The sequence below is a fragment of the Actinia tenebrosa genome, unplaced genomic scaffold (genome assembly GCF_029948245.1).
Source record: "Actinia tenebrosa isolate PJP-AT-01 unplaced genomic scaffold, QUT_ActTen_1.0 PGA_scaffold0__85_contigs__length_37466705, whole genome shotgun sequence".
In the NCBI taxonomy this organism is placed as follows: domain Eukaryota; kingdom Metazoa; phylum Cnidaria; class Anthozoa; order Actiniaria; family Actiniidae; genus Actinia; species Actinia tenebrosa.
Genome location: NW_028292569.1, coordinates 8,602,469 through 8,621,251, shown reverse-complemented (window position 1 = coordinate 8,621,251; position 18,783 = coordinate 8,602,469). Strand labels below are relative to the sequence as shown.

General features: G+C 36.2%; 1 protein-coding gene across 1 annotated transcript in view; it reads right to left on the bottom strand.

Moving 5' to 3' along the window:
• The window catches only part of LOC116295513 (uncharacterized), a 35,505-nt gene extending 21,872 nt beyond the window's left edge, over window positions 1-13,633 (bottom strand). The window contains exons 1-9 of the mRNA XM_031703351.2: window positions 13,259-13,633; window positions 13,067-13,114; window positions 9,946-10,154; window positions 9,181-9,254; window positions 8,280-8,385; window positions 7,561-7,633; window positions 5,841-5,927; window positions 2,068-2,217; window positions 1,485-1,643 (exon numbers count right to left, since the gene is read on the bottom strand). Coding sequence (XP_031559211.1) covers window positions 1,485-1,643; window positions 2,068-2,217; window positions 5,841-5,927; window positions 7,561-7,633; window positions 8,280-8,385; window positions 9,181-9,254; window positions 9,946-10,154; window positions 13,067-13,114; window positions 13,259-13,417 — 1,065 coding nt within the window. The 5' untranslated portion in view covers window positions 13,418-13,633. The remainder of the gene's footprint in view (window positions 1-1,484; window positions 1,644-2,067; window positions 2,218-5,840; window positions 5,928-7,560; window positions 7,634-8,279; window positions 8,386-9,180; window positions 9,255-9,945; window positions 10,155-13,066; window positions 13,115-13,258) is intronic.
• Window positions 13,634-18,783: the final 5,150 nt, after the last annotated feature.

Below are 18,783 nucleotides of genomic sequence, written 5' to 3'. Positions count from 1 at the left end.
GCGCGTGTCTATATACTGTGATATAAACACGATGGGAGCTGTAGAGCAAGAGAGAAGTTGTAGAGAAACACGAGGCGTAGCAGAGTGTTCCTTTGACTTCTCGAGTGCTCTACAGCTCCCAGAGTGTTTATATCACAGTATATAGACACAAGCGGACGTTTTATATCGCTTTTATATTATATTTTTGAATGATTTCGCTCGAGCGTGTCTCTATCCTCTGATATAAACACTGTAGCCTGCCAATCAGCGCGCGCGTTATATCTCAAATATTTTATAAATATATACATATATATATATAGTGAATTCCATTCTGTGATAGGAATCTGGAGTCTCATTTTTAACTCGAAGACTGAAAAACCTTAGTCATATGGAATTTTTTTCCCTTCTTCAAAGCAAGTTTAGCCGATACAAGACTTTACCAAGACATTGGCATAGAATAAGACAGCTTGCTTCCGAAGAAATTTGTCAAAATAGAAAAAAAATGGGGAGGACATGTTCAGGAGAGTCTTAAAGACAACAACAGGTGAAAATATAATTGAATCAAGACAAAATTAGAAACACTTTCTGATGCAAAACAAGGTGAAGTGGAAAGCAGTTGGAAACCACTTGCTTTAAAAATGACAAAAATAGAAGTGTCTCTAGATTATTTGTGGAAACATTTAGATGGATTAGTAGGTCACGTATGTTTCTCACTCTTGTAATAATTGATTTTAGATTAAGAAAAAAATCTTAAAATCAAAGTATTTTTCAGTAAGTTTTGAACCGCAATAATAGTGTTATTTTCTTATCTGCATTAATTCAATCATCGTTATTAAGTTAATCGGAGTAAGTCATGATGTATTGTGTTGTTTTTTTTCTTTTCTATTTTCTCTTTTTATAGTATATGTTATTTTTTTCTGTATTTTGTGAATTATATAATTTAAAGTTTTTTTCAACTCAGGTTAAAAGCATAATTGTACAAAGTAAAATTCTACAAACTGTAATAAATTATCTAGAGAATAGAAAAAGAGTTATTTTCTTATCCTATCTCTGTTCTATTGATCAGGCGTTCAAGTGTCTTGTTTTTTCTTTGGTTCTTTTTTTTTTTTTTTTTTTTTGCGTGTTTTTTTGTTTTTTGTTTTTTCTTTTTTTTTCTTTCGTTCTATTTTTCTTTTTCAGTGAAATGAGTTTTTAGTTTTTCCAATGAAGCAAAAAACATCATTATTTACAAATGAGGACGACGATACTGAAAATTAACAACAATAACGACAATGACAACAACAGCGATGATGATGATAATGGTGATACAGATAATATTAATAGCTCAGGTCTATAGATGTTAACAATAATACTAATGATGATAATGGTGATGATGATGATGATGTGGATGGTGAAGTAAATGATGAAGTGAATGATCAGATAATACTAGTCATATACAGTGAAAGAAGTCATCGTCCAGCATGTCATTAGTGTACGAGTAAAAACCTCTTAACACACTGACTTACCTCATTGATATTAGGATGATTGACGACCTTTTGGACCTGGTTGGCATAACGTAGTGTACTAATAGTCTCGTTATGACAGATATCTGCGGGGGAGACCGCAGCTAACATCATGGTCTTGCAATTCCCTCCAAAACAGTCCTTTAGAATCCAAGTTAGGGCCTAAAAATAACGTTATCACGAGCAATTACGACTACAGGTTTGATAAACTGACACAAGGAAAGTATACAAGAGTTTCGAAGTTTCCCGGAAGCGAGAACAGGGCGTAAAAATACATTAAAGGAACTGAAAAATATTTGGTCGTATACCGCTGTGACAATATTACAATATATTAGCTTAGTTTTACGAAAGATTTAAAATCAATATCAAAATATATAAGTGAGAGAAAATATTGGATAAAGAAAATTCATCAGTTATATAAACCGAGGGGGAAAATAAAATAAGATAAAATAAAATAAAATAAAATGAAATGAAATGAAATGAAATGAAATGAAATGAAATGAAATGAAATGAAATAAAATAAAATAAAATAAATAAAAGTAACGGGTTGCAATAGATATGTTTGTTGACGTTTTATTTAACTTACTGATTCTCTGTAAGGAGGTTCGATTTGATTCTTGGCTGTAGTTGATTTGCTAGCGAGGGTTGAGATGACACGATCAAGCGTTAGAATCGACTGGTCACAATGGCTAGTGGAAGGGTGATCTCCATCACAGCTTACATGACCATTCACACACTACAACAAAACAAAGCAGAATATAAAACACCCCCCAATAAAACAACACCTTATATGTGTATACTAACAAGAAAAATTATCAAGCTTTGAAGTGGTTTTGAATATAAAAAAATACATTTATTTATTTATACACGGCAGGCCTTAAAGCTAGATGCTTATGAGGACGTGTGTATCTTCCATACACACTCCTTACTACATCTGAATATTCTATACACACAACTCTAAACTCACCAGAGTAAATCTAGCATTTAAGATCTAAAACTTGCACAAGAACTTCATATTAATACGACATTACATTATGTCCAATTTGTTGTGTTTTTAACAACGTAATGAATAGAAAATTGCTGACAAATGAATGAAAATGTAGTTGGTGGAGATAATACTTCAACAGATACGACAATTTGCTATCAAATTATCTTTTTTACCTGCTGAAATAACTTGACGCTTGTAAAAAAATGTTTCTAGGTTGATGGCAATTAACACAGTGCCTTTAAACGAGAAGGCTTCTACAACATTGAACCATGAAAAACGTCAACAAAAACTAAATGAGAACCACAGTTTTCACAGGCACTGAAGACTTCAAAATTTATCGATTCTTCAGGCAGAAAAAAGCCGAAAGCTCTAAAGATGAGAGGAAACGCATGAACGTTTTGAGTTGAAATAATTTCAATGAGTTTCCTTCGTAAATAGAATACATGATTTAAGTATTTATATGAACTGTCTATCGCAAAAGAAGAAGAAAATCAGAATTGAAATACGATAAAAAAGTTTCGTATTGCTTCCGCGTTCTCAGTCTATAAAGGCAAATCGAAAATTCAGAAGATTAAAACTTTTAGGTGACGTTTGTTCTTAATTCTATAAAGAAAGAAAGTAGAAAACTTCTATCGAGACATTACAATTGTATCGAAGAAGAAATGGAGTGAAACAAGAATGTTTGGAGTGGTAAGTTTGTAAAACGAAGCGAAGACTTGCCTTGTTGTTGCTTTTCAAACTCTCTAAGCGAGTACGGCAGAACGCGTGTTGAGAAACCAAACGACAATAACAACTCAACAACGAACACAAAACATTTTCACAACAGTTCGAGTGCCGCCTTAATATCTTTATGATCAATTATTAATTCAATGATTATACAAAACGCGGAATACTTCAAGAATTAGAGAGTCATAAATTTTACATGATCGACCGCAAGGAAATATCTAAATGCGGGGAAATATTTTTTTCTGATTGAAAGCAACATAGAAAAAGCACTCGAGTTTGTTGTACGTCAAGGTGCTGTGAATTTTGGGGTGAATTGTGGTTACACAAAACTAGATACGGTTAGATGTATATTAAGGATTATTAGTAGTAGCTATCAAGCAGCTTGATCATATGTTAACGATGTATTGATGTTAATTGATTCAGGGCTCGACCACTGACTAGACGAAATATTATTTCTTGGTTTTTGGGATGCACGCTTTGGATGTTGAGCATTTATCTACTGAAGACATTTAACATTAAAAGTAATATCATTTTTTTAAATTGACTAGTTTCTTTCCCTCCCTCTCCCTCTCAGTTCTTTTTCTCTTTTCTTTCTTATTTTCTTTCTTTCCTTTTTTCTTTCTTTTATTCTTTCATTAATTCTTACTTACTTTCTTCTTTTCTTTCCTTCCTTCCTTCCTTCCTTCCTTCCTTCCTTCCTTCCTTCTTTCTTTCTTTCTTTCTTTCTTTCTTTCTCTCTCTCTCCGCTCTTTCCTCTCTCTTCAGTTTTCCTTCAAAATTTCAAGTATTTTCCTCGTTAACAACATGCTGTCTTTAATTTTGATATTTTACTGTCAAAAATTCTTCATCAACTTCATTAGTTTTATTTAGAGTTACTTTGATAACTGAAACTGAAAATTGAAGGTTCCAATAGACACTAATTGATAGTAGCACTAAAAAGAATAATAAATCCAAACAAAGTGTTAATATTCAATTAAACGCCAATAAAGTCTATATCGTGGAAGCAATTGTGGCAGATTCAGGCCGTTTACCGATGAAATACCAGACCATCAAGGCGACAATCAAATTTGAAAGAAATTCCAAGCTGACAAGTTTTCAAAGCCGACTTCATTCCTTTGATTACATTTATAATGACCCAGACTTCAGGCTCTAACAGTAATCAGCTACCAACAGCATTGCTTGTAGTTTCCCAACCCGCATTACAATAGTGTTATGAAACAAAATCGTAAGAATAAAGATACACCTACTTGCAAGAACGTTGTCATACGAAAATAGAACATTAGTGATTTAGTGGGATAGGAATTATATTAAAAAACAAAAGAAGATCACTGAAGCTGAACTTTTTCTTTTGTCTTTTAATGTAATCCTTTCTCACTAAATTACTAATGTTCTATTCTTGTATGACAACCCTTTTGCAAGTAGGTGTACACATCAATAAGCTCGAAGTAGGAGAGGTATAAGCAGTCGAATTCATTAATCAAATAACTTTCAAAGAACGTGGCAAATGGCACGGTTACGGTAAGGAAGTGAAGAACAATCGTTGACTGCCCGCAAAAACAGCGCACGAAGCTAACTCCTCGCCCAGAGCACCTGCGCATTGTACGTTATTAAAGGTATGTATATCCGTCTTTTCTTCTGATTGTTTGTTACTATTTTTATCGATGCCCTGAAACGACCTCTGGGCCCTGCTCTGGGCCGATCTAGGTCAGGGCAAGGGTAGCTCACAGATGGAACCCTGAAACAACCTCTGAGCTGAACAAAGTCAGGGCCAACTTACACGCAGATCAAACTTACAGAATGAATCCTGAAACAACCTCTGGGATGATCTAAGTCAAGGCACGGCTAACTTACAGATCAAACCCTGAAACAACCTCTGAGCTGAACAAAGTCAGGGCCAACTTACTCGCAGATCAAACTTACAGAATGAATCCTGAAACAACCTCTGGGCTGATCTAAGTCAGGGCACGGCTAACTTACAGAATGAACCTGAAACAACCTCTGGGATGATCTAAGTCAGGGCATGGCTAACTTACAGATCAAACCTTGAAACAACTTCTGGGCTGACCTAAGTCCTCTGGGCTGATCTAAGACAGGGCACCGGTAACTCGTGCTAAGCTTTACGGAGGTAGAAGAACCGGAGTTACGTGAGAAAAAACCCTCGATTCAATGGAGAGATGTTATAATCTCTACTGCACGTGCGTGTGATGCTGAGTTCTGCAATTGAACACGAGACCGGCGAATGCTCTACCGCTAATCTACCCTTCACTTCCAAAAGAATTACAAACAGAATTTGCTTCACAAATCGATTCCCGGTCACCTGAGAACCAATAACGGCGTTTCATGATTTATAAAGTGGGATATCTATTTTCTTTTTGATATATCTCTTGAATTTCTGGCTTTATCCGGTAATCTTTTATGAAAGATCAAAACAAAAGTGTTTTATGAACATTTCAAACTTCAAAATATTAAGTAAAACCACCATTGTTTATAAGTACAAGAATATTTGCGAAGTAAAATAATAAGAATTTGAGAGCTTCAATAATTTCCAATATAGATTTTCCTTTCCTCGGATAGTTTATTTCCAACAGAGCTTATGTTATTTAAATTCGGAGACGTGTATCTTCGATGAATTATTGTCGTCATACCTCATCATGTGGACTTTTACTTCCGGCAAGATCCACCAGATGAAGAGTGCTTATCATTTCACACGGCATACCTTCTTCCAAACGAGCCTGTCAACACAAACAATACAGCGATACTTGAATATCATGTAAATAATGATTGTAACAACACGAAATGCTTCGCAGGAAAACAGGTGAAAATTAGCATTAGAGGGAAGAGGGGGGTAAGGGAAACATGATTTGAAAATCATGAAATATTTCGTAGGTAAACAGTTGAAAATTGAAATGAAAAATAGAAGAGAGAAGAGAATAAAAGGGAGAGATATACAGGGACGAAAAGAGAGAGCAAAGATTAAAAATAAAAAATACATGAAATAATTGGTGGGAAGGGAAGAAAATTAACAAGAATGAGAAGAGAAAAAATAGCATAAGAAAAGAGAGGGATGAAGGAGAGAGGGAAGATGTAAAAAAAAAAACAACAAAAAACGAAGTATTTCGCACAAACACTGGAAAAAGATAAAATCAAAGATAGGATGACGACAGTCATAGCACTGGATTATTATCATGATTTTCTTTTATTTATTTATTTATTTATTTTTTTGCTTGCGTGTGATTCCCGCGGCGAGTGAATTCGCAGCTGCATCAGTCTCGTTGTCAAACAAATGGAAGAAAAATTAGGTAAATTTGAAAGTTCGAAATATCTAAACGTGTTTAGCATAGGCTAACACTTAAATGGTTTTCTTTCAGGACATTGTGATTCATGAGATAGTTTTGTCGAGTGTTTTGTGAGCCACAAAAACACGTGCAGGTTTTTAAGATATCACGAAAAACTGATAGCGACAGTGACATTTCAGTGGCTTTTCTAGACAGGCACTGCATTTGCGTTTTCGTGATGTTTCGTCGTCTCAGAACGGAAACCATTTGAAAGACACGAATAAACGTACAGCTCTGACACTTAGATGGTTTCCCCAGTCAAACCCTGTATTGAGGTTTCATTGGTTGAGTGTGGTGGTAAACCATTTGAAGTCACGAAAACCCAGCTCTGTGACAGATAAATGGCTACCCCCGACAGGAAATGGAAAATGAAGTTTCAGCGTTTACATGTTGTTTTATTACTCCAGAGTGGAAGCCACTGGTATGTCACGAGTAAACGCTGTGCACGAGCACTATGGCATACAAATGGTTTCTCCAGTCAAGCAGGGTAGTTATCTTTACCGAAGTGATGTTTTATTTGTTTAGAACGGAAGCCATTTGTAAGTAACTTAAAAACGTGCACAAGCACTGTGACACATAAATGGTTTCCCCATTCAAACCCTGTGATTGGATAGCTTTCGTTTTCACTTCAATTTCATTTATTGGGTCAAAGCGGAAATCATGTTTTTAAATCAAGAAGAATAACAAAGGTCCGTTGGCAAGTAATTGGATTCCCAAGCAATGTGATTGAAGTATTTACTGTTTGATCTTTGACAGAATCGTGTAGAGGGCATTTGTAGTAAAAAGAAGGGGAAAAAACACAGACACAAAGTTCAAGCAACACTCAAATAGCTTCCCCATTTTCACGCATTGGGATTGGAGAATTAGCATTTTCGTGCTCTGTTTTTCATTGGTTTAGAAAGGAACCCATTTTTATCTCACAAAAGGGACATACCATATTTGCAGCTGATGCAAAAACACTGCTATCATTAAAACATTATGCGTTATTTTTTTACTTCATGGGTTCGGAATAGTTCTGTTGGACACTTACTTGAGTGAACTTGATGGTAAAAATAGTGTGCGAACTGCTGAATAAGTTTGTCGATGATCTTGAACATACTGATCTTTAAAAAATGAAAAAAGAAGATTGTCAAATTGTTCCAAGAATGTTAGGTTTTCATTATTGCGGCGGCTAATGTATCAACTTGTCCCGCCCTTTTTGATCTCTCGTTATTTATATCTTTCTTTCAAATTAGGGAAGAGAGGGAAAGAGTAAAAAAGTCCCTTAATTCAAATTTTTCTGCAAATCGAACCTTGATTCAGCTTATCAACATTTATCTCTTACAGTTCATAACAGATACTTCATTAAAAACAATTTCTCATGACTGTAACACTAACTCACGATGCGGACATGTTGAGACGTGATCATATTAACCGTAAGAAATATTTTCATTGGACGAAAAGTGATTTTGCAAAGGTCTGTGATTGGCTTGAAGGATATAGTCAGTTTCGTACCGCGAACGACCAAAGCGCCGTGCCGTGTCATTCCGCAGACATACAAAATCTAAGAAAGTTGAAATAAAATAAAAATAATAGGACTTAGCAGTGGCATTTCCACAGAGTGGCTCTTCATTCACTGTAATTCCAATAGTGGAATTTAGAAGTTGATTTTTACGGAGGGAGGAAAGCCGGAGAACCCGGAAAACAACTCTACTGACATACGACACTGAGCCCTGCAGGACGTCAACCCGGGTCACATTGGTGAATTACCTGTTTTTCTTTCCCTTTGCGATGAGATTTTCTGCTTCTGTTGCGTCAGTAACGATGTGCTTTGTGAGTTTGTCGATGTATGTTCCCAACTCACGATGTTCTCGCACTGAAAATCAAGAAACTCTAGGTAACAACTGATTCTACTGGTGGTTCCCTACAGGAAGGCCCTTAATCTAAAATGTATATGGTAAAGCTAATATTTTACTTCGATAAGGCAGGGAGTGGTTGACCAATTCTCCCAAGCCAGGGGCTTATGTATAAGCACTTGAATGTGTGCACTATACACCCTCACACTATCAGTGCTCCTTATTACAGGTACTTACAGCCATTCTCAGTCACACGCGACCTCTAGCGATTGCTTCTGTCCCGATGAAGAAGGTTTTGGTGGACGTCAATCACAAGGCATTTCCATAACATTGTTGGAAAACACAAAGCTGTAAAGGCAGGTGCCTAAAGAATGTCATGGAAACACTTTGATTGACGTCCACCAAAAGCTAGAGCGGCGCGTGTGATTGAGAATGGCCGTAAAGCTAAAGCTACAAAGAACAGAGAGAATTTGAATATGGAGATCCTGATTCTGGTTATTTAATTATTACTTATGACAAGTATGAACTAAACAGGGGTAATATAGGACATGTCAATAAGGTTATATGGAGGAAATGTGAAGCAAAACAAGCTATTTCTTGCTTAAACACTCTTGAATACATATATTTTTACCAAACATTCACAAACCAGAGCATTAAAATGTATTGCTAATCTCCTTTGCAGCAGTAATTAGTGTCGTTTCCAGTTCTTCATGAGCCTGAGAGGATTTGGGATCAATACAAATGACAGCTGTGAAGGAGAATAGAGCACCGCAAAAGCAGGAAATACTCTGCAGTCGACATAAATTTAAACCAACCTCGCAATGAATCCTGCCAGTTGCGTCGTTTACCCAGGAGATCTTTAACAAATTCTTTGTGAATCTCAAGAAAACTATAAACAACACAATCAAACTGTTAGGATACATTTCCTAATAACCTTATTTGGACTATACTACACTGTACTACAAATAAAACACTGCAAATAATTTAGCCCTGTCTGAGGGGGGGGGGGGGGTGATGGTTGAAAGCTATAAGTTTTTTTTTATTATGACAGAGAAAATGCCACAAAAGTTGATTACTTTGTTCTGTTTTTGGAAAAATATTTGGTTGAAGAGTCCACACTACTGACTCCATCATAATATCATCGAGTGCGAGCTAATAGTTTTTTCTTGAGATTTTTGCTCTTTCCTCAGCAAAATACTAAATTTTTCTTTTCAAATTTTTCATTTATATTATTAAAGAAAATCATATGGTTTTCTTGTGTAATTTACATGTAGAATAAATTTGAACTCATGGGTTTTCTAAGAGCTCAAACTCTTTGAAAACCCACTCGTTCAAATTTATTCCAAATTGCACTCGAAACCAAACTTTGGAACCGACTTGTCAAAAGTTATGTGAAATGCACTGTAACTATTCATTGAAACATAAAACTGTATATAACAATGTCAAATTTTGATACATTTTGGTACAGCTATGCAGGACCCTACTATCCATATCCTCTCCTTCCCCACCCCCCATGGGATTGCTACTCAGACTATGTCAGCTGTCTACACCTTCATAATAAAACAAACTTTTATACTAACCTGATTTCCACTCTAAAAGAAGTGTCACTATCATACTTGTCTGCCCTCAAGAACAGCTCGGCACATACCCACGGTATAAGGCCCTTACTAGAATCCGTACCAAACATTGCACAAGATTTTCCACTCTCGCTTGCTCCATATGAAAAAATACAGCCATTGTATCCTTTAAAAGCTGATGTTAGCAGAGTATTTCCTATTTCTTTTACAGCCTGTAGAAAAAAATGGAAAATCGAGATTTTTTTGTCTTAAGATTTAATCTAGCATGTTAATTTTTAAATTCAACAAATTCATGCTTAGTTTTGTTTTAACAGCCAGCTGAGAAGTAAATTTTGTTTCAGCCAATCACAGTGTGTTTAGCTGCCATCGTAGGAAAACATATCACGTACATGCAACTCAAAACTGAAATCTTTTACTCAAAGAAATTGTATATGGCCTTAAACATTAGGGAATATGTTGTGATTAAATGGCTACCGCGGCACCAGAATGAATCTATAACTGAAGCTAGTCAAAATATAGCAAACTCAATCATGGGTGTTGCCCAAGTGTGACAAAATATACAATAATTTTGGCATTTAGTGTGGCTTCAATACACTATTTAGCAATTAGTCCTCGAGCCTGAATATGCAAGCCATGAGGGCAAGAGTTAATTGTTTTAGTCAAATCCAACTAGTCAGTTGGTTTATTTCATAGCCGGCACTTTTCGCTACTAGTAGGATATAACTTATACCCTAGTAGTAGCTCATCCAATCAGAACGCAGCATTGATGATAGTCCACTAGTTGATGACTAACATCACATTATTTGACAAATTATGGTTTATAATTTATGGATATTCCATGAGAGAGAGGCATAAAAAAGAAATTTGAAAATATAATTTAGAATAACCTAGAGTCATGATAATTAATGCTTTTTATATTTACTGTAACTTTTTCATCCTATATGGTGCTATATTAGACTATATTAGTCAGAAACATTAATTAAGTTTCCTTGAAGCCCAAATCAAAAAGGTAAACAACTTGTTTGTCATTTACTATGAAAGCCTTTCAATCAAGAGTTTAACAATTTAACTGTAACTTTTATTTGAACCTGTTTGAACCTTAAATCTAGGCAGTAGAAATTGATTGATTGTGTACTGCTTCTAGTAGAGGGTGAGGAGAACTATAAAGTGCAATGTCAAAAGAATATGAATGAAAGATATATATTATGCCTCAGGGTAAAGATAAAGAAATAACGAAAAGGCTAAGCAACCATTAAAAGGTTTTCCAAATTTGATGCTACTGTAAGATTATACTAAAAATAGCATGTATGAAATATGTTTAAAAAAATAAATAAATAAAAACATTATGATAAGTTCGTTTTTTAACTTTATCAGTGCAATAGTTTCATCCATATATAGATCTTAGGTCTAGGGCAAACGTCAAACTTTCCATGCACCGAACTTAATTACATCAAAGAATGCCGCCTCATTATCACCTGATATCCATTGTTTTTAATGAGTTCGGTGCATGGAAAGTTCGACGTTTGCCCTAGGCCTTACTTCTTTCAATTTTCTTAAGGAATATTAAACTAGTGTGCATGTCTCTGTTCTTTAGGAGCAGTAGTAGAGCAAGCGAGGCATAGCCAGTTGCTTATCCAGTGCTCTACAGCTCCAAGACTGTTTATATCACAATACTACAGATTTTATATTGCCCGTTCATAAAATATTTTTGAATGGTTCTGTCCTCTGATACAAACATTGTGGCCAGCCAATCAGTGCATGCATTATATCTCAAATACTTATACAGCCAATCAATGCACACGTTATATTTCAAAATAATATTTCATGATCAGTTATGTCACATACTGAAAGCTTAATATAATAGTTTCCATTCCAAAAATGAATAGAATATTTTTCCAAATGATGATGACAGTTAAAAAACCACAAAAATAATACTTAAAATACCGACTCCACAAGGAAAATAAATATATGTTACAAATGTATTTACCTGATGCCACAAACCTACAGGGTACATGGGTACATGCAATCAACGGGCATAAATGTTTGCATAATCCAGTCTGTCATCGAACTACGTGTTTTCTACAAGTACAATACTTTTACAATGTACATAGTGTTTTATTGCATCTACTGGTCTATACTGTACATTATATTAACAGTAGAAAATACAAAACAGAGCTATTGTTTAGGAACTATGAGAGGGAGGATTAGCAACTATAGTACGAGGATGATGAAAAAGCTTAAAACACATAAGCAAAAGCGATGGGTGTTCTTTCGAATGGTTTTTTCTTAACACTAACATCATCAGCAGGATACATCATAAATCTAAAAAAACAATTTCTACGTATGAAACGTAGCCCCTCAAAATTATAATAGACAGGCCTATTATTTTAGATATGAGATCTAAAAGGTTTTCATTATATTGAGCGGTAAAATAAAGGGGAAATGCAGGAATGATCTTAAATCATTTTGACGTTTCGATATTCTCAAATGAATTCCAACCAAACATTCTGATCACTTCGATCACGTCAACTTTAAATAACTCGTGCACAATAATATTATCAGAGGATTTGCACGATTATCGAGAGAATAGAAAGGTTAAGTTAACCGTAACTTAAATCTTAAAGAAATCCAAATTCGGCTGAATAAAGTTCTTGTTTGAGAGAAAAATAAGACAAGTTCCGGTCGAGTTGCAGGAGTAATCATGCCATCTGACAGAAGTTTCAAATATTTCCAGGTCGGACATCAAAAATAGTCATTTTTGTCATTATTCTTAGCCACAACAAGCGTCAAACACAACTGTTTTGGTCTAAACACTTAATTTAGGGTAAAACTGCTTGGGTAGATATTAAAAATTTAACTAAGTTGAGTAAGTTTGGCACGCAAGCCGATCAAGCGAGAAGACACATGGATTGCGACCTGTGATTCAACACAAAAATCTAAACCAAAAAAAATTTTTTTATCCCTTATTACCTCATTGAAGCAACCACACAAAAGCTTAATCCACTACAAATATTTATCCAGGCTCCTGTTTCGGGATTTTATCCCCAACAGATCTCAAAGTTAGCTTATGTATAAATTACTGTGATATTATAAACCAGTGTTTTATATAGCCCGCTTCTCTTACCTGATCCCGAGGGACAAAGTTAGTTTTGCCTTCTTCAACGCTCCAGAACTTAAACGAAAAGTTAACCACAATAATTATAAAGAGAAAAGTTTTGAACTTGGTTAAATAATAGACAGAACGTCATCATAAATGAGAAATCCAAAAAGTCAAACAAAATAAAAATTTCGAGGGTCGAGTCTAGTGAAGTCTTACCGAGCAGTCAAACTTGAAGCCCTTGTTTTTCTCTGTCTCCGGGTTATATACATTTATCTCGCCTCTGTTAGCATCTACTATAGAATTACAGCCTTCTTTCTGTTCTTTTTCATTCAAAGGACGAATTAATACCGCAACTTGGACGTTTTCTGAAGGCATAATTAACAGCTTCCAACTCCTGTTTCCCAAACTACGCGCCAAAACATTGAAGATGAATAATTTGCCGTATACTACTTAGAGTTCACGTTAAAGTATGCTCTCGTGTGTTCACGTCTGGGATTGAGTGATAAAGAGATGAAACTTGAGCTAAGACGAAGTGATATATTCCTACATGTATGCGAAGAATCTTGAAGGTTGGTTGCGGGAAGGTCTCGGGTCGTGGGAGCCGCTTCCGACAGGAAGTGACGTCAGAAATGAAATCACACTAGAACCCAGGAATCAGTTTCAGTATATCGTTATAAACATTCTTCATTTTAGCATTTCATATTTTAGGTAATTTTTCTTGAGTATTTTAGGTCTTTTTTGAGGGCGGATGGAAGATGTGTTGCTTAATAGCTGTAGGATATCGATACATATTTTGATAGATGACCTTTAATATAGCTAGATAGTCGTCCAGACCGATGATTGCGTAGATGGGATTATGACGACAAACTGGATAACTTATTGAGTATGTGTGGAACATCTGTGCCCTAGAGGATAAGTTAATACGGATAATGATGGATTGGATGACAGCACAGTAATCTTATTACCACTTGTACGATATATATAGTGTGAGAGGTATTACGACTAGCCCCTCTGACCTTCCGAACAACGATAGGGGGAGGGGGGGGGGGGGGAGACTCTGACCTGCCGAACAACCTTGGGGGGTGTGTGGGGGGACGGGGGTGGGGGAGGAGAAAGAAAGTAAGAAAAAATAGAGGAAGCAAGGAAGCAAGGAAGCAAGAAAAAGGAAAGGCGGAGAACTGAAGAAGGAAGAAAAAGGGAATTTACACGGTACGTCTCTCCTATTTACAGTACAATACAATACAGTATCGCGACCCTTTGATCGATAGAGAGCCGCCAATATAAACCCGTATTGTCGGCTCAGAATTACCGCGCGTGATTGGCTCATTAGATTTGATTGACGGCGAAAACAGCACTTTTTTGGTATCTCAGTCTGGTTTGTGAATGCAACGGTTCACGTTGGAATCTCAACATCGATGGCGGAAAATTTATTTTTTTACATGTTTTACATCCTTTTTTTACAACTTTGATCTTCATAACTTATTTCCTGACTTGTGATACACAAGGATAAGAACATGATATGCTGTTCCTACGCTTTCTGCTACAGGTGAGTGAAAAACAACGCCAAATATTTGTTTTCATTCAAACTAAACATTCGAAGAAAACCGTCGACTTTTAGAAGTTATTTCATGACAAAAATAGTTGTAAAATCATATAAATTCTCTTATTAACTATTTGTTTTACAAAGTAGAGTTATAAAATTGATTCTAAAACAGGTAAAACTTACGAAAAATCTTCTTTTTTGCGAAAACTCAAAAATGTGCTCGGCAATTTTACAGAAACTGTTGCTAGGGTTACCACTGTTAGGTAGTGAGAATTTCAAACGAATCAGACTTTTTTAACGCTTTTTTCTTCATTTTAAGATTTAAGAATAGGAGGATCGCGATACAAAAAGTATTGCGATTTTGAGCATATGAAACTTGTCCTTAACATTTGCTTGTATCGCATTTCGTCAGGTATGTCACGCAACCCCGACAAGCCAAAATCAGATCAATTTTTGTACAATTTCTTGTTTTTCGTACATTTCCTTTAAACTAGTACAATCCTTAAAAGCGATTATCGAAAGATTCATATTAAAGCTATAAATTGTCCTAAAAAAAATAGTAATTAGAAAAAAAATTCGTTCGGGTTTTTGGACATGAAGTACACAAAGTCGGGTCAATTTTAGCAGAGGATATTCGCTTGATGATGGACCAGTCCCATATTTTTGACCTATATCTCTGTAACGCTAGCATAAACCCTGTCACTAAATCGAAATTTGAAACCTTCGATAAATTTGGCGCATTTTGATGTATAATACTTGTAGTTTCATGAAGATTTGAGCTCGGGTTATGGCTGACGAAGTTTGGGTTCTTGTGATTTTTTGGCTCTTGGCGCTAAATGTGCCCGCGGCATGCGCTCGGGGTGAAGGAGAAAATTCGGAAGGTCCATCAGGCAATAATATTCCTTGGTGTACATATGAAGTTAACAAGTAAGTAAAGAAGATGTATCAAGAGTGTTTCCCGCTTAAATTATTTTCAAAAAAAAAAAAAAAAAAAAAAAAAAATTAATACAATAAAAAATCGCGATCTCGAGAGGCTACTGAATATTTTTTTATATTTATTTATTTCAGCTACCTGATTTATACCATCTCGAAATCTGTTTAAAAAATTCCGGGCGAGAAAGCAGACAGTGTTTTGGAACGGATAATTAAGAATATTTTAAATGAATCTAAAATAAATGAAGTAACGATTGGAAGTAGAATAATAAACACCTTTAGAGCAAAAATGAGTATGCTAAATACCAAGTTTAAAAAAGCCTCAGGGCGCGGAGGAAAATGCATTGAAAAACTAAAAAATGAATGGAGATCGACAAACTATGATTTCAAAATATATTATTTTGGCATTCCAGTTAACGCAAGGCCCTCTTCAAATACATCTTGATCTATCCGTATATCAATGCGAATGCCAGGATCATCCCTTCGTCCGGAATAAAGTTTTCGCTTTATTTCTCTATAAAGCTCCCCATATATCAAATCACTTCGATCCTTCAGAGAAATGTTTGATGGTACTTTATACGGCTCTAAACGCTGGAAAATCTTGTTAATATCTTCATCAACACATGACCTCCACTCGTCGTATTTATTACTATACCCCACGAAGTGGATTTTAACCCTGTTTTTCTTCTTGTCCACCTCTGTTACTGTCACAGGATAAAGTCTTCGATCTTGTCGTTTTTTCTTTTTAATCCTTGACGATGAAGATTCAAGAAGAGCTTCATTGATAAGTAATTTTGGTTGCTTTCTTTGTCGCTTTGCTCTCGAAGATGCCATGTTTATTATTACTGTAGGAGCGCGTGACCGATTGCCCGCGTAACTCGATGCTACTGAGCAAGCGCACTAGCGAAAATATGTCCGAGTGTGCCTAGACACTAGTAAAGTCTAAATGTTCATAATATATGATAATAAGTTTGATATGCCGACAATACGGGTTTATATTGGCGGCTAGTTGGGAGAAAATATATTCCGTATTGGCCGTAATCGCGAAGCCAATATTATGTACTTATTGACTGAGTGGGAGGGCCGTACGGGAAAATCTTCATTAATAAGTTTCCCCTGCAAGCATTTAAACATTTTAGTAACACCCCACCCCCTCCTTGCCGTTGTATTTTTTTCACCCTGGCCCCCAACAACCCGCTGCTATTCCAAGTGAGAATGACAACAAAATACCAACGCAATACTGGCAATATGTTGACGTGCCCTTTGAGAAATATCTAAAGAATCCAAGGCATGGCTCTGTGATGGCGTCTGCTTACTTACTCACTGTCACTATTAATTATGTAAACATGTGTAATCATGATTTTGGGTGCGTTGGAACGATTTCTCTGTTCTGGGCGTTGAGTATCTTCTTCAAATCCTAAGCTGTAACTTGTCTCCCGTGCCCCGTCTCAAATTTATCGATAGCCTGAAACAACTCTGGGCTGATCAAAGTCATGACAGGGCTAATTCACAGACCAAATTGGCCGCTTAGGGTGTAGGTCTTGCAAGGGGAGGAAGAAAACCCCTCTAATTAAAGGAAAGACCAAAAAACGCCATGCGATACCCGTGAGTTCAGTAATCGAACCCGCGAGACCCCAGAGGTGAGGGACGAGTGGCGTTATCTGTGTTTTGACATTGCTGGATCCCCATTGGTCGGGGGTTGGGGGATTTGGGTCAGTTCAGTCATGTCGTAACCCACCTCTGGTAACCCACTATATTTAATCGACTTTAACTTGTGCTTTTTCCGTAACTGAAATTGATAGCGGTGTTGCATTGGCCAAGTTCAAAGAATAGAAGAGTTCCTTGATTATATCTTCTTCAATTCTAGCAAGCCTGCACGAGAGCTTTGATCTTCATTTCATGATTCTGATCCGAGAGAAATTTGATAACACAGCTGAAGGGCAGCCAGTCACGGCTTGATTCGAAACGAGCGGCTTGATTGCATGATCACCATTTCACCACCACGCCGTAATGATATCACAAATACCATCATTATATTTAGCAACTTTAAGTTGTGAAATAATGGAGCTAAAAAAAGCTAATGTAAATGTAATAACAGTCAACCAGAAATGTAATCGACCCCACCATAAATGTAATAAAATTTAACCATAAATGTAATAATCAAAACCCACCATAAATGTAATAACCCCTCCAACATTAATGTAATAACCAAGTATTCCTGAGAGTCAAACAAAGTGTTCAATCAAGAAACAACTCTTAGCAGCATTGTTTGAGTGTTTCGTCAAACACAGTGGGTGGGGTCACATACCACGTGATAGCCTGTGTAAACAGTTACGTGTTGGGTTTTACAGAAGGAAAACCGAAGACCGGGAGAAAACCCTCGAAGTTATTGCGGAAGACATCGTGTCAGTAATGCCAAAAATTTATCTTCAAAAACAAAATATTTGGATTTTTTATTTGATAAATTGAACAATACGAAAGGCGACTGCAAGCCGCCGCGCCTAGAATTGATCTTCCGGTGGCTGAAGTGGATGACTGATTTTCATTCAAATTTATTTTGTAAATACCTTCATAAAAAATATATTCACAAATAACACTTTCTTCTCCTTCTTCTACCTTGATTACACTGTGTGATCAATGATTAATGTTAGCGTTTCAAAAGAATAGTCTTCCTGAGTAGAGCTAGACGAACTATTCGATTCGTGATCATGAAGTAACTAGGTAGCACTGTCAAGTTTCCCCTTGTGGGTATAACGTTACCCTCAACTCTCACTATCGTTTGTGAGTAATAATCTCCTATACGCAGCCGCTATTACTGTCATCAAGCAACGCTCACTCCCCTAAGTAGCGTTAGTAAGGGAGGGAGCGTTGGGTGATGTCACAACTGCAGCTGCATAGGAGACAAGTAAGATACGAAAAGGGTGACGAGATTTCTAAGTGATCATTCGCAACTAACTATGATCCACTCTGCTTGTGCATTCCAATTGGCGCCAGAATCGCAAGATGTAACTAGCAAAAGCTTTTAAGATTTGACATCGCACGGCTAAAGTCTATAATCATTGCACACCCTCTACTTGTATGGGACTATTTTAAAGACCCATCCGGCGAGAGGTCTGAAGCACCATGTCTCAGCTCAGTTCATATTCTATGGATTTTGGATTTAAAAAAAACCGGCAGAAGAAGGTTGGACTGAGCGATATAGTATGGCCCTCGTGTTCTTTTTTCCTTTTACTTTCCTTCTTTGTATCTTTCCTCTCTTTCTTCC